Source organism: Homalodisca vitripennis, chromosome 5 (assembly GCF_021130785.1).
Source record: "Homalodisca vitripennis isolate AUS2020 chromosome 5, UT_GWSS_2.1, whole genome shotgun sequence".
In the NCBI taxonomy this organism is placed as follows: Eukaryota; Metazoa; Arthropoda; class Insecta; order Hemiptera; family Cicadellidae; genus Homalodisca; species Homalodisca vitripennis.
In genome coordinates, this window is record NC_060211.1 from 82,265,621 (window position 1) to 82,281,699 (window position 16,079).

The 16,079-nt window shown below is 32.4% G+C and overlaps 1 protein-coding gene across 1 annotated transcript in view; it reads left to right on the forward strand.

Annotated features, from left to right (window-relative positions):
- Window positions 1-16,079, forward strand: part of LOC124362443 (protein smoothened) — a 53,084-nt gene that overhangs the window by 7,026 nt on the left and 29,979 nt on the right. Inside the window, exons 3-8 of the mRNA XM_046816952.1 lie at window positions 571-693; window positions 5,216-5,323; window positions 6,814-7,023; window positions 9,540-9,712; window positions 12,534-12,652; window positions 15,845-16,069. Coding sequence (XP_046672908.1) covers window positions 571-693; window positions 5,216-5,323; window positions 6,814-7,023; window positions 9,540-9,712; window positions 12,534-12,652; window positions 15,845-16,069 — 958 coding nt within the window. The remainder of the gene's footprint in view (window positions 1-570; window positions 694-5,215; window positions 5,324-6,813; window positions 7,024-9,539; window positions 9,713-12,533; window positions 12,653-15,844; window positions 16,070-16,079) is intronic.

The following is a 16,079-nucleotide window of genomic DNA, read 5'->3' on the forward strand; positions in this document are numbered from 1 at the left end:
ATCTAGGATGAACACACACTGTTGAATTACAATAATTATTATTAGCGTTTCCTATATACCACCTGCTGTTAACTTCATCAAGAACTTCTTACGTGGTTGGTGTAGACTATCAATGACTATCATTAAGTTATTGATAGTCATTGAGAGAACTTAACATCTCAGAACCATGTTCTGTTTCTTTTAGGCCTCAACAGGGATTCCATCAAAAACCCTGACACTAATAATTAATAACAACAATTTTAGGATAAAGAATACTTTAGAAATATAGTTTCCAAGCATTACAACTCTAGATTTACTACTGATTTATTGAAATTGGAACATGTAATTTGGGCCATTGGGTTGGATTCCTGGAATGGCAGTAAAACACATTTTTAAGGAACAACTTTAAATATGAGTAAATGGTTCATTAGTTTTTCAATATCGATTGATTGAAATCTTAAAGAAAAGCAATTAATTATTCAGGTTCAAAAATCATGGGAGAAAATAGTTGACATCCTTATAATGTTTATTAAAATGTAATATAATAGATTTATTGAAGTATTTCAACTACACTGTATAAAACTTTTGCAGTACCATTTTGCTGTCTGGAAGGGTCTCGTCCATCTGCCAAGATGTTGGGCAGTCATTCAGCCATTTCTCTGTTCCCTCTATATGCCCAAGTGTGAAAATGACCAAGTTGATCTTCCTTCGCAGGTAGGAGATACTTTTATAGTGATTTATTAAAAGTGATTAGTTCACATTTCATGCTTTCTTTTCATTTGCAATTATGGATCATTAAGTGATGAACAGAAGGTTGTTAATACTCAGGTTCTTATATTTCCTGATCGGTCATTGCTAGATGGTATCTTTTCTACCTCTTAAATCATATTTTCAGAAATACAAATGTCACTGTGATACAGTCTCAAAATTTGTTTACCCTTGAATCTTTTAAATTTATTGTGAGATAAGACCCAAGATTATTGTATTCAACCAACGCTGGTCTGTTGGACATTCAATAGTACTTTTGTCATTTGTTTAAGCAATGTCAAGGCAGTTTTTTGTGTTACATTAATTTCAGTGAAATGAACAAAATTATAGGCTATAGGAGATTTAGGCATACTATTGATTTCCGATTACTACTGTACTGGCTTACTCCCAGCTACTGTATCTAGCTTACTACTAATAGTAAGTAATACTACTTACATATTAGTTAGAACAGACATTATGTACAATAATGATTAGTTAATTTTAATCAATTATATGATAAAAGAACTACAATCTTATAGGAGTCACAATCTTGAGTAATAGAGATTAAATACAATGCTTTTTTATAATGTTGGAACATTTAAAAACCTAGTTTTGTCTTTACACTAGTTTTATTTTTCTACTTACGAAAACAGTGTCCAATGAAAATCACATTCAGGTAGCCTACATTAATTCCTTTACTTTGTTGACTCTTTAAGAGTGCACACGTATATGTACAAGTATGTTCCATAAGAATCGCACTAATCATGCCATACAGTATTATCCATATTGTATTATTTTAGTTTATTGTGTAAATTAGAAGTCACGAAAGTGCCAGGAATGTGTAAATGTATTTATTTATTACCATCGGGAAACAAATTAATAACCAGTGCTATTCTTCTGTATCTTTGGATTGTGGTGCGACATACAGACATATATGTGTACTGCTTACATTTGGAATGCAGCCACCAGTATCAGTAGATCTTTTTTCATAAAATATTTTTATTATTTCTTCTTCCAAGAAGTACCAACAAAAATATTAAACTTTGGCACAAACTGAATTTTTATAAATATCTAAATGTATGTATACTATTTGTACCCAGGCCAAATTTTCTTCAGCACTTTAAGGGTTAAATATGGCAGAGGTACCTGCTATTACTCCAATTATCTTTGAATCAGTATGTGTTTCATGCAAGTGATGGTTAACAACATATATTCCAGCTAAAAAGTATAATAGTATAATACATTAAAATTAAATATGGCAAACGTATCAAGCTATTACTATGGCTATTTCCAAGTTTATACATGTCTCATTCGTCAGTATAAGATTAGCAATGTATACTACAGTTAAACAGTATCATAGTGTAACACATAAAATATGGCGGATGTATCTAGTGATTACTATGGCTATTTCCAAGTTTATACATGTCTCATTCGTCAGTATAAGATTAGCAATGTATACTACAGTTAAACAGTATCATAGTGTAACACATAAAATATGGCGGATGTATCTAGTGATTACTATGGCTATTTCCAAGTTTATACATGTCTCATTCTTCAGTATAAGATTAACAATGTATACTACAGTTAAACAGTATCATAGTGTAACACATAAAATATGGCGGATGTATCTAGTGATTACTATGGCTATTTCCAAGTTTATACATGTCTCATTCTTCAGTATAAGATTAACAATGTATACTACAGTTAAACAGTATCATAGTGTAACACATAAAATATGGCGGATGTATCTAGTGATTACTATGGCTATTTCCAAGTTTATACATGTCTCATTCTTCAGTATAAGATTAACAATGTATACTACAGTTAAACAGTATCATAGTGTAACACATAAAATATGGCGGATGTATCTAGTGATTACTATGGCTATTTCCAAGTTTATACATGTCTCATTCGTCAGTATAAGATTAGCAATGTATACTACAGTTAAACAGTATCATAGTGTAACACATAAAATATGGCGGATGTATCTAGTGATTACTATGGCTATTTCCAAGTTTATACATGTCTCATTCTTCAGTATAAGATTAACAATGTATACTACAGTTAAACAGTATCATAGTGTAACACATAAAATATGGCGGATGTATCTAGTGATTACTATGGCTATTTCCAAGTTTATACATGTCTCATTCGTCAGTATAAGATTAGCAATGTATACTACAGTTAAACAGTATCATAGTGTAACACATAAAATATGGCGGATGTATCTAGTGATTACTATGGCTATTTCCAAGTTTATACATGTCTCGTTCTTCAGTATAAGATTAACAATGTATACTACAGTTAAACAGTATCATAGTGTAACACATAAAATATGGCGGATGTATCTAGTGATTACTATGGCTATTTTCCAAGTTTTAGACATGTCTCATTCTTCAGTATAAGATTAACAATGTATTATACTACAGTTAAAACAGTATCATAGTGTAACACATAAAATATGGCGGATGTATCTAGTGATTACTATGGCTATTTCCAAGTTTTATACATGTCTCGTTCTTCAGTATAAGATTAACAATGTATACTACAGTTAAACAGTATCATAGTGTAACACATAAAATATGGCGGATGTATCTAGTGATTACTATGGCTATTTCCAAGTTTTATACATGTCTCGTTCTTCAGTATAAGATTAACAATGTATTACTACAGTTAAACAGTATCATAGTGTAACACATAAAATATGGCGGATGTATCTAGTGATTACTATGGCTATTTCCAAGTTTATACATGTCTCGTTCTTTCAGTATAAGATTAACAATGTATACTACAGTTAAACAGTATCATAGTGTAACACATAAAATATGGCGGATGTATCTAGTGATTACTATGGCTATTTCCAAGTTTATACATGTCTCGTTCTTCAGTATAAGATTAACAATGTATACTACAGTTAAACAGTATCATAGTGTAACACATAAAATATGGCGGATGTATCTATGTGATTACTATGGCTATTTCCAAGTTGTATACATGTCTCATTCGTCAGTATAAGATTAGCAATGTATACTACAGTTAAACAGTATCATAGTGTAACACATAAAATATGGCGGATGTATCTAGTGATTACTATGGCTATTTCCAAGTTTATACATGTCTCGTTCTTCAGTATAAGATTAACAATGTATACTACAGTTAAACAGTATCATAGTGTAACACATAAAATATGGCGGATGTATCTAGTGATTACTATGGCTATTTCCAAGTTTATACATGTCTCATTCTTCAGTATAAGATTAACAATGTATACTACAGTTAAACAGTATCATAGTGTAACACATAAAATATGGCGGATGTATCTAGTGATTACTATGGCTATTTCCAAGTTTATACATGTCTCGTTCTTCAGTATAAGATTAACAATGTATACTACAGTTAAACAGTATCATAGTGTAACACATAAAATATGGCGGATGTATCTAGTGATTACTATGGCTATTTCCTAAGTTTATACATGTCTCATTCGTCAGTATAAGATTAGCAATGTATACTACAGTTAAACAGTATCATAGTGTAACACATAAAATATGGCGGATGTATCTAGTGATTACTATGGCTATTTCCAAGTTTATACATGTCTCGTTCTTCAGTAATAAGATTAACAATGTATACTACAGTTAAACAGTATCATAGTGTAACACATAAAATATGGCGGATGTATCTAGTAATTACTATGGCTATTTCCAAGTTAATACATGTCTCATTCGTCAGTATAAGATTAGCAATGTATACATACAGTTAAACAGTATATAGTGTAACACATAAAATATGGCGGATGTATCTAGTGATTACTATGGCTATTTCCAAGTTTATACATGTCTCGTTCTTCAGTATAAGATTAACAATGTATACTACAGTTAAACAGTATCATAGTGTAACACATAAAATATGGCGGATGTATCTAGTAATTACTATGGCTATTTCCAAGTTTATACATGTCTCATTCTTCAGTATAAGATTAACAATGTATACTACAGTTAAACAGTATCATAGTGTAACACATAAAATATGGCGGATGTATCTAGTGATTACTATGGCTATTTCCAAGTTTATACATGTCTCATTCTTCAGTATAAGATTAACAATGTATTCTACAGCTAAGCATTATCATTGTGTAAATATGGTGGAGGTATCTAACTATAATTCTGCATGTTCTCGAGTTGGTAACATGTCTCTTTCTGCTGTGAAGTTGTTAATAGTAAGACTATTGACCTCATTTTTTACACTACTTTTAGATTAATTATTAACAACGGCATTAATCATAAAAGATGAAGCTTTTGTTAGCTACATTTTTATCTTTATTGGCTTCTTTGTGTTGTAATAATAAGTATCATAGAACTCCGACCATATTTTGTTCTAAAATTCTTTTTCATGCAAAAATTAATTAAGAATTTTATTTTAATATAAATAGAGAAATATTTTTCAGTTTATGTATAATATGAATCAAGCAGACATTCTTTCATTGCAGGAAATGTGTAAGGTGCTACTTGGCCCATGTAGAATCTTGACTACAGAGAATGCTTGGCCGATGGCTTTGCGTTGTCACAACACTACTGACTTCCCTAGTGGTTGTAAGGTACGTTCTCGACAAATATTATAATTCCTTGAAGAGGCACACTCAAAATATGCACATTAGGCCTTTTTTTTAAAGTAACATCTCTATTTACATTCTGATACTATAAACCTTTAAAATACTACATATTATTCGATAAAATGTACATGATTGTAAAAAAATCAAACAACTAAATTCCCATTTATATTAGATTTTACAAGTTGTTAAAGTTTGTTTCTGTTTCCTCCAATGTTCTAATGTTATCTGCTGGTTACAACAGCTGCAGCTATCACATATATTACTGTATTTATTTCATTGTGTTTGTATTCTAGTTGCATTAAAAGTAGGCCTAATTATTTCTAGATAGATTTCATTAAGTTCTTAATTGAATAATAGCTGTAAAACTTAATTATGTTCTATAATTATTATACTGAAATAGGTCCCTCAAAAAAGAAACACTTTTTAAATTTACTATGAATCGTAAATTACAATTACATAAAAATTATATAATATATTTTTTACGTTCTGTATGAATTATATGATCTGAAATCAAAGAAACATGTGGATAGAAACAAATTTTTTCTTTACACACTTAAAATTTTACAAAATGGAATGTGGCAATAAATATATTTGGACATTTTTACATAAAATGTATAATAGGTTTTAAGTCATACCTATTACATTTTTTCAATGAGAATAATACGTTTATGTGGGATATTTTCATTAGATGTTGTACTAAAAACTTTGGTTGTGATTAAAATATGTGAAAAATAAATAAATAAATTAGGTGTAACATTTTTTAAAAAGTTACATCAATTTTGTAAGTTTATAATGGGGGTTATTTTAAAAGTAGGTATAGACTAGTTTTGATAATGTTAGGCCGCATTCACATTTTATACATTCTTGGACAGGTAAAGTGGGAGCTCACGTAAATGTGCTTATAAACGTCTGTGTATTATTGACATTGGTTACCACTGGCTTGTGTCGCTTTTTTCAAGAAACAAAAGAACTTTTTCTATAGTTAACCGTGCTCATTCCTCTAGGGGGTGGGTAACACAGTAACATAAGCTATTTATGAAATTCTAAACTTATTTCATTATTATGATCAAGGTATTCAACTTCTAATGATCATATAAATGATCTTATTAGTAATAAATGAGTTAAGGAGTCATGGAATAACAGGAATGTTGTTACGTTGTTTTCTTCAAGGTTAAAATGTTGTGTTTTTGTATCACACCATGGATTTGATAGTAATGTTTTACAGCTGTTTCTGATACCCAACCGAACAGATACCATTCTACGCCAATTCAAATTTTAGGCTCTAAAAAGGGTTTACAATTTTTATAGGCTTTCCAGTGTAAATATAACTATGGTGTAGTATTCCATTGAATGTTGTTAATGTAATGTTAGACTTAAATTTATTTAAGAAGACAGGTGATCAATCCTTTATTCCTCCCTCCAAATCATAGATATTGGTCTAGACATGTAACTGTAAGTAATGTGTAATGTGACAGAACGATGTGCGTGAACTCAAATTCAACACGACGGGACGCTGCCAGGAGCCGATGGTGCCAACAGACTCTCCCAGCTCCTACTATGACGGCATGGAGGGCTGTGGTGTTCAGTGTGACAACCCCATGTTCACCCCAGATGAGCGCTACCAGATACACCGCTTGGTTGCCTGGGCCGCCACCACCTGCTTCTTATTTAACCTCTTTACAGTGGCAAGTAGAGACCAATTATGATTAACTTCGTGTAACTTGTTTGTTTCAAAATCGAATGTTTTATATTATTTTATAATAATTTGAATAAGTCTTTTTTTCAGTTACTAACCAGTAAAATCGTCCACTAGTACAGAAAGCTGCCTTCCTTCCATTCATTAAAGGTCATTAAATATCAATAGTAAAACAAATGCTTGAGAATAAAAGAAATCAAGAGCTCAATATAAAAGCCATACCTGCACTCACAAAACTTGTAACTATTCCTGTCACACACAACTGATGTAAAAACCGCTATTGTCAATTTCAAATCCAAAAATTCTGCAGGTACTGACGAAATATCTTCCAAAATGTTGAAGTTGTGTGCAGATGAACTAGTTATAAATAACTTTTACAGACAGCCATCTTCAATAAGTCATTCAGAGAAGAAATTTTTCCATCAGGTATGAAAGGAGCCAAGATTTATCTCAAACTCAAGAAAGGAGATTCCAGCATAATTAGAAATTCCAGACCTATCTCGCTTATTTCTACCCTATCTAACTACAGTATGTAAAAAATGTGCTTTGAAATCATTGTACCCAGAACAAACTGCTGGTTCACAACCAACTTGGTTTCACAACGGGTAAATCAACTTCTACATCAATGACCACACTGGTTTAGTGTATTATTAATAGCATAGAAAAAGACAAGCTGACTACAACAGCTCTTCTACTTGGCCATAAGCTAAGCATTTGGCTGCCTCAGTACGAATAATAAAGAGTCCTTGGGCATGATTGATACGGTAAAAGAATGGATCAAAAGCTACTTAGAAAGGACAAAATAATTGGTGGAACTCAAAGACACTATTAAAGGAATCATAGGAGAAGTACTGTCCTGTATCAGTACAGTGAGGCATGCCACAAGGGTCTGTGTTGGGAGCAGTTATATTTATTTTATTTATAAATTATATGGACCCAGCATATAAGAGGTGCTTTGTATTCCTTTCTCGTATGCAGATAATACCCTGCCACATGAAAGGGCAGCAGACAGGCAGTGAAGCTCATACATAGTTCTGAACACAGTATGTGAATACCGTTCTAGGCATGACCTTTTGGCCAATCTATCAGGAATTAACAAATTAGTATTTGGGATAAGAGACCCAGCTATCCCTAGCATAGAAAGACATTTCTAGGAATAATATTTTTTTCTCTTTACTTTTTCGTCTCAAATAATTAAAACAGTATTTTAAAATGCATTAACTTATTTTTAAATGAACCATATTCTTATAAACCATTCTATATACCCTTTGGTATAAATTGTATTATAGCCAACTTAAAAACTTTGCACAAAATCGAAATGGTGCCACCTTAAAATTGTCCACCCAATGAGGTTGGCTAAATTAATTGTATAATGCATATCTATTTACTATTTCCAGCCTATTTGGGTCATTTAGAAATGCTATCCTAATAATTAAACTACCTCATTAAATTTCCTTTCATTATTGTCTTTTAATTAATGCTTTGACACTGTATAATACTGTATTACAAAAAAATTTGTAATCTTTTTTAAGATTAATATGTACGTTTTACTGTTTTATTATACATGTAAAATATAGAAATACCTGACACTATCTCAAATTGGAAGATGTTTATATATGTACACATAACCAATGTGTTGGTGTGGGATTTTGATTACGTCTGATGTTATAATCATGAATACTTCTTCCCGTTTAAAATTTCTTTTAAGAGCGAGCTATACTGATGACCATCTTGATTTTGTTCCCATAAAAAAAAAAATTACACTTATATCACCTTATTTTTAGTCGTACAAGTCTGAGAGGTGTATCATTTTAAAGTTATGATTAATACGCATATAAACGCTTTTTAAGTTAACATACCATTATTGTTTGACAACGCTTATTTTTGTAGTTTTATTGGTTTCATAAAATATTGTAAAATTATTTTTACTTCATTGTATAAATGTTTAAAAAGTGATACAAGAGAAACTACAAAGTATTTGTATAATTTATTTTACTCATTAAGTTATTTAGACATGATTATTAGTAATTTTTTTTTATTCCCTGTCTTTCCCCCATAAATGAGCTCTGAAACTCATCAAAGCAGTTACCCAATTCATTTATCCAGTAGAATAAATGGGGATGTATTAGTCCATAATAAGCTATTCCCTATATGTTTGGCAGTAATTGCAAAGGGTTTACTTAGTCATAAGCCTATATTTCAGGCGATTGATAAGAACCATAAATGTAATTTTTTTAAATTTATATATCAGGATAAAGTAATTTTTTGCTGAGATATAGTGTTTTGTCATCAGCATATCATAAATAGATTTTATATAATTTTTTGTTGATGTAAGTTAGGATAAGTGTGGTAGAGTCTCTGGAAACTACATTTAAATTTCTGACTATAAATTTCATTTGTAAGAAGTTTTTTCAGTTGTATGGCAGTGTGTAACTGCAAAGAACGTTTATAAGAATTGTATCATCTAAACATTGAACATTCCTAACCTACATTTGATACTTTCAGGTGACATTCATGATTGACTGGAAATCCTCCAGCAAATATCCTGCTCTTGTCATCTTCTACATAAACCTCTGTTTCCTTATTGTTTGTCTTGGGTGGCTTGCTCAGTTTTTGCCTGGAGGCAGAGAGGACATTGTGTGCCGCAAAGATAGAACATTGAGGGTCGGTGAGCCAAAGTAAGTCTATATCCTTTAGGTACAAACCTTTTTTCCTAATAGTTTATCTAAAAGGATTAGTACATAATTATATTATTTTTATTGGGCTTTTGATGTTTTCCTTTACAAATGTTGTGAAACTCACTCTTCAATGAATTCTAGTAAATAAATCTAGAATCAAGAATCTTTATTGTCATCCCACATAACAATGTATTGACAACGTCAGAATAGCACTAGTAGGCCTAAATAAATATATAAATATGACCAACATATAGGAGCACATAAATTAAAATTAAAATAGCCTACAACAAAACAGTTTATAAATCACATGACACATAAAAATCAACATAGCACAATTTACATGAAAATGCAATCACTTATACTACAGGAATAAAATTCTTCTACAGAATAAAAAGCTTTCTCTTTTAACCATTTAGTCATTGAATTCTTAAAATCTTTACATGAAATGTCTCTTACAACTAATGGTAACTTATTAAAGAGTTTTACGCCTAAATAAAGATATGCACCGTGTGTTTTAGATAGTCTAGCAAACGTCTGATCAATAGAATGTTGGTTTCTAGTATAATGATTGTGGAAATCTATTTTTATAAAGTAAACTATTAAAAACTATTAACCGTGGACTTACCCAGATGTTTTTTTATGTACTACATTTTACTCTGAAAAAGTTTATTAAATATTAATTTCTTTTGAAAAGACTAGTCATTCATTAACATTTTCTAATACAATGAACATGAATGATCTATGGTACTTATGGAATTGAATAATGATCTCGGATCATAATGATTATAATCTTTGGTTATAATGTCAAAAATATTATTAAAAAATGTTGTTCTTGAATCAACTACTAACACAAGTAGTTGATAATAATATTAATAATTTATAAGTGATAAATAAATTTTGTTATTTTGTTGTGGAACAGTTTGAAAATGGTGTCCCTTGACCGCCGTTTTCACTCTTGGAAATAAAAAAATCGTACAGAGCAATACCTGGTGAATAAGGTGGCTGTGGTAGTACTGAAATTTGTTTTGAGGTTAAAAACTGTTGTACAGACAGAGCAATACGGAGTGGCACATTTTCGTGATGCAGAATCTAATTATCAGCAATGTTGGCACAGACTCAAAGAACTTTTACGAAGTCTTTCTAAAATTGCTTTGTATTAATATTGGTCAACTGTTTGTCCAGGAGGCACCCACTCTTTATGAACAATTCCCTTGGAATCAAAGAAGCATGCAAGCATGCAATTCACTTTTGACTTTGACATGCAAGCTTTTTTTGGTCTGGGTGATCCCTTTGAGCAACTTTGCAAACTTTGGCGTTTTATCTCTGGATCGTACTGAAAAACCAACTTTCATCACCAGTGATAACATGGATCAACAGTTCTGGATTGATTTCCATTTGTTCTAACAGATTGGCTGCCAAATTTTTCCGTGTTTCTCGCTGTTGTGGTGTGAGATTTTTGGGGACCATTTTTGCTCATCTTTCACATACCAAGATCTTCAGTTATTATTAGACGAACTGTTTCTCGATTAATGTTCAGTTCTTCTGCAATCATTTTCATGGATAATCTACGATCAAATCGTACGAGTTCACGAATCCTGGCCAAGTTGACATCCGTCTGTGAGGTTGATGGTCCGTCCACTGCGGTCTTCATCTTCAACATTTGTTCTGCCTTCACTTAACATTTATGCCAACAAAAAACTTGAGCTCTTGACATAACTTCCTCTCCAAAAGTCTTCTGAAGCTTACTGTAAGTTATCGTCGCGTTTTCACCCAATTTAACACCAAAAGAAATGGCATACTGTTGAACAATATTATGCAGTTCCATTTCTGTGACGAGAGACACAAACACGTTAACTTATTATAGCACAACTCACGACTGAGCAGTTGCATCGATGTGCTGCTTGGACTAAAAGCAGCTTATAGATCAAGATCAGAGATACTGTGCCTACGCAAGCCTGCAGGGTTGCCAAATCTTGCAAGGAAAATCAGTCTCATTACTTTATTGTCACACCTCGTATGCACATATATACATATACATTGTATGAAATAACAATTTAGTCGAAATATCAACCTATTACAGGTGAAAGACGCGCTACACGTCTGACTGTCCAGTGGTCCAAACACCGAAAAATGTGCTACACGGTTTCTGTTCACCATTTAGTAATTACTGATTATTTTGTGCTTTTTCCACTAGAATTCCCTCGAATTCTCTCAGTTACGTTTGATATTGTGTTTTTTTTTCGCAGTAGTACCCTACAAATAATAGCAGCTGGAGTGGTATCAGCTGTTACTAACATAATCTCCACGTTCACTTTGACTTTCTGTTTTGTTTGGAACAAATGGCAGTTGGTGGCGTTTGTTGTTTACAATGGGCAATAACCTGTGTTCATCAGAACTTGACCGATTGTTATTAGAAAGTTGCAGTGACATAGAATATGGTGACAACGATTTTTTTGACGATGAGTCAGTTTGTATTTGTCTGCGAATATTAGTGTATAATCCTGAGCTGTGCAAAGCCTTTGATGAACAAGCTGAATCTTCAGGCCAGGTTGACGTTCAGTCTGATTCTGATCCAGATACACTACCCTTCCCTGGAACACCAGCCAGATGTTAACTATAATAATTATCCAGTAGTAATTTTTAAGAGTGAAGAACCTTGTCCAAGTCCGTCATACTATTCTAGTAGGCCTACTGATAGTGATCGTATTGAGTCTCTGCCTGATTGTACTGTAGGAATAAATGTTACAGAAAGTCTGCATTTGGATTGCAGACTTTCTTGTATAACTTTCTTGACTAACTTAAATTCTTGTATTGTGATCAGTGCTGGAGAGAACCTCTCCTGTGTGGTGGTGTTTGTCCTGGTTTATTACTTCCTCATGGCTGGCATTGTCTGGTTTGTCATCCTCACCTACGCCTATCACATCAGCTTTCAAGCTTTAGGTAAGAGTCAACCTCTCAAATAATTAAACAAGACTGTATTTATACTTTAGGTTTAAATAGTTATAGAATATTTTATACTTCTCAAAGCTTTGTGCGTTTACCGTCTTGAAACCTAGCAATATACAGGGTGATTCATGAAGTTCTCCCCCCACTTCTACAGCACATTGTACTAGTAAAAATAATGAAAAAATGTTATATAAACATAGGTCCGAAAACGCTTCGTTAGCGAGTTACAGCTAGCGAAAGATTTCGCCTGAATTCCTGGGTAAAGAGTAAAATAAAGCCATACTGAACTTTTGGAAAGGTTAATTAAGTAAGAAATATCATGGATTCTTATGTATTTTTACCTGATAAAGCTAATAAAATAGGTTTCAGAACTGTACCTGTAGTAGTTTTTGAGGGATTCAGGGTTAAATGCAAAAAATTGGGGCACGAAACAATGTTTTTTTAAGTTTGATGTACAATAACTTTGTTAAATTGGTAATAAATACATAAAATTAACAAACATTAATTGTAGAGAATTTAATTCTGAGAAAATTGATACAATCAAAGTCTAAAATAAAACAGAAATAAGTACCAAAAAATCGATTTTATTCAGTATAATACATTACTAGGTTTAAGCAAAATTAATCAGGTTGGGCCAACCGTACGCACCTTTTTATAATAGATGTTCGAAAATGAGGCCATCATTATCAATACATTTTGCAGCACGTTTGTGTATTGCTTTTGTTGTGTTTCTTAATTTTTCAGGACTTCCCTGTATCTGCACAGCCGAATCCATAATACGGGCAATTAATTCATCACGAGAATTCACTTTTGTCTTGTATACAATGTCTTTCATCCATCCCCAGATGCAATAATCCAATGGAGATAGATCTGGTGATCTTGGTGGCCAAGGGTGAGGCCCTCCACGACCAATCCAGTGTCCAGGAAATTGATGATTTAAGTAAGCAGAAACGGCACGTGAAAAGTGGGGAGGTGCTCCGTCATGCTGGAAGTACAAATTTTGTCTGAGATGTAAAGGAACATTCTCTAACAGCTGCGGCAACTCTTCTTGAAGGAAATGCAAATAGAACTCAGCATTTAGGCGTCCAGGTAATATGAAAGGTCCAATCAGCCGATTGTGCAAAAGGCCACACCAGACATTGACGCTAAATCGGTGTTGAAAGTTCTGTTCCACTACCTCATGTGGATTTTCTTCTGCCCATGAGTGTTCATTGTGCAAGTTATTGACACCATCCCGAGTGAATTGTGCCTCATCCGTAAACAAAATACGCTTGTAGAGTTGATTATTAATATTCAAAAAGTTACAAAACTCCAAGCGAAGCAGACCATCCCCTAGCTGTTGATGTTGAACCTTTTGTTTATGAAACGGATAAAATTTGTTTCGATTAAGTGACCTCCACACCGTTGACTGCGAAACTCCTATCCGCCTAGAAATACGTCGTGTACTTACACCTGGACTGCGATGAACAGCATTAATAACAATATCATCATCAAGTTGGACAGCTCATTCATAATTGGTTCTAGTACTTGGTAGTGATCCTATTTCCCGAAGAGTACGAAAAGTTCCTGAAATTGTTTTGGTATCTGGAATCCTCCTATTAGGGTAACGTAGTTCATATTCTTCTACAGCAGCTCTAGCATTACCATTACAGTAACCCAAAATAAAAACCATATCAGCGTATTCCTCTGATGTAAATAAGTAAGGCATTTTTTCGCTGAATAAACAATCGAATTATAACTCACAGAAAAATTTCATTTAATAACACGATTCACAGAACCCGATCTCCTGCTGTAGCTTGCAAAACACCACTAATACACAGTTCTAACGTAACAGTACAGAATACCATTGTTGATCAGCTGTTATTCGTGCATTACCAACTTAGAAATTAATAAAACAAAAAACTGCATTTCTATGATTAGTAAACAATAATGGGAAAAATGTTTGCTTCATTTATTTTCGAACATTTGATGTAAATTTTTATTTAAAAAAAATACAACGTAATAAAACATGATATTTTTATTTACAAACAAATTTATTTAACAGTAATCTTGTTTTCTCAATTTATCTCATCATTAAGGAACAAACATCATTTTGTTTTTGTTTTATTTTAACTAAATACCGTACGGTATTTCTTTACAGCTAGTAATGTATTATACTGAATAAAATCGATTTTTTGGTACTTATTTCTGTTTTATTTTAGACTTTGATTATATTAATTTTCTCAGAATTAAATTCTCTACAATTAATGTTTGTTGATTTTATGTATTTATTACAAATTTAACAAAGTTATTGTACATCAAACTTAAAAAAAACATTGTTTCGTGCCCCAATTTTTTGCATTTAACCCTGAATCCCTCAAAAACTACTACAGGTACAGTTCTGAAACCTATTTTATTAGCTTTATCAGGTAAAAATACATAAGAATCCACGATATTTCTTACTTAATTAACCTTTCCAAAAGTTCAGTATGGCTTTATTTTACTCTTTACCCAGGAATTCAGGCGAAATCTTTCGCTAGCTGTAACTCGCTAACGAAGCGTTTTCGGACCTATGTTTATATAAAATTTTTTCATTATTTTTACTAGTACAATGTGCTGTAGAAGTGGGGGGAGAACTTCATGAATCACCCTGTATAGAAAAAACTTATATGAATTTAGGTTGTTGTGAATGACCTAAGAACCCTTCTGTTTGTGCTACAATGCTTAATAACTTTGATAATACCTCACTGATGTATTACTGCAAAAGTGTTTAATTAATTTTAATTTAATTTTAAGTGTGTTATTTGGTCCATAAAAAATCTGAGTATTAAAAAATCCATTTATAATTATTTAAATTTACATAAACGTTAAGATAACTAATCTTTTACGAGCATTGAATGCGCCACTATCTTGGAATTTTTTGACATTGCACAGTTAATCAAGATAATCACAGGTTTTCTGAAAATCTTTAGGGTAATAGCCCTACATTTTAATAAAATAACCCAATAATGTTTAACTGCATAAAAATGTTGGTTGTTTCACAAGTAATTGATAAAAATGCAAGAATAATAATAATACATTTTATGCAAAATAATTAAATGTTATTTAATCTTTATAATCAGCAAAGCAAGGTTACAACAGTTTTACTGTATAAGATAGATTTAAAGAAATCTTGTATCATATTCTTCAAATGTTCTCCACGTACAGGGAAGATCCAGGAGCGCATGGACAAGAAGGGAGCCTACTTCCACCTTGTGGCCTGGTCTCTACCACTGGTCCTCACCATCACAACCATGGCACTGGGAGAGATTGACGGCAACAGTGTGGCAGGTGTCTGCTTTGTTGGCTCTATCAATCATGAGTACCGTGCCGTCTTCTTCTTGTTTCCAGTATTCGCTGCTCTTTCTATAGGTGGCTACTTCCTCTTCAAGTGTAAGTATAC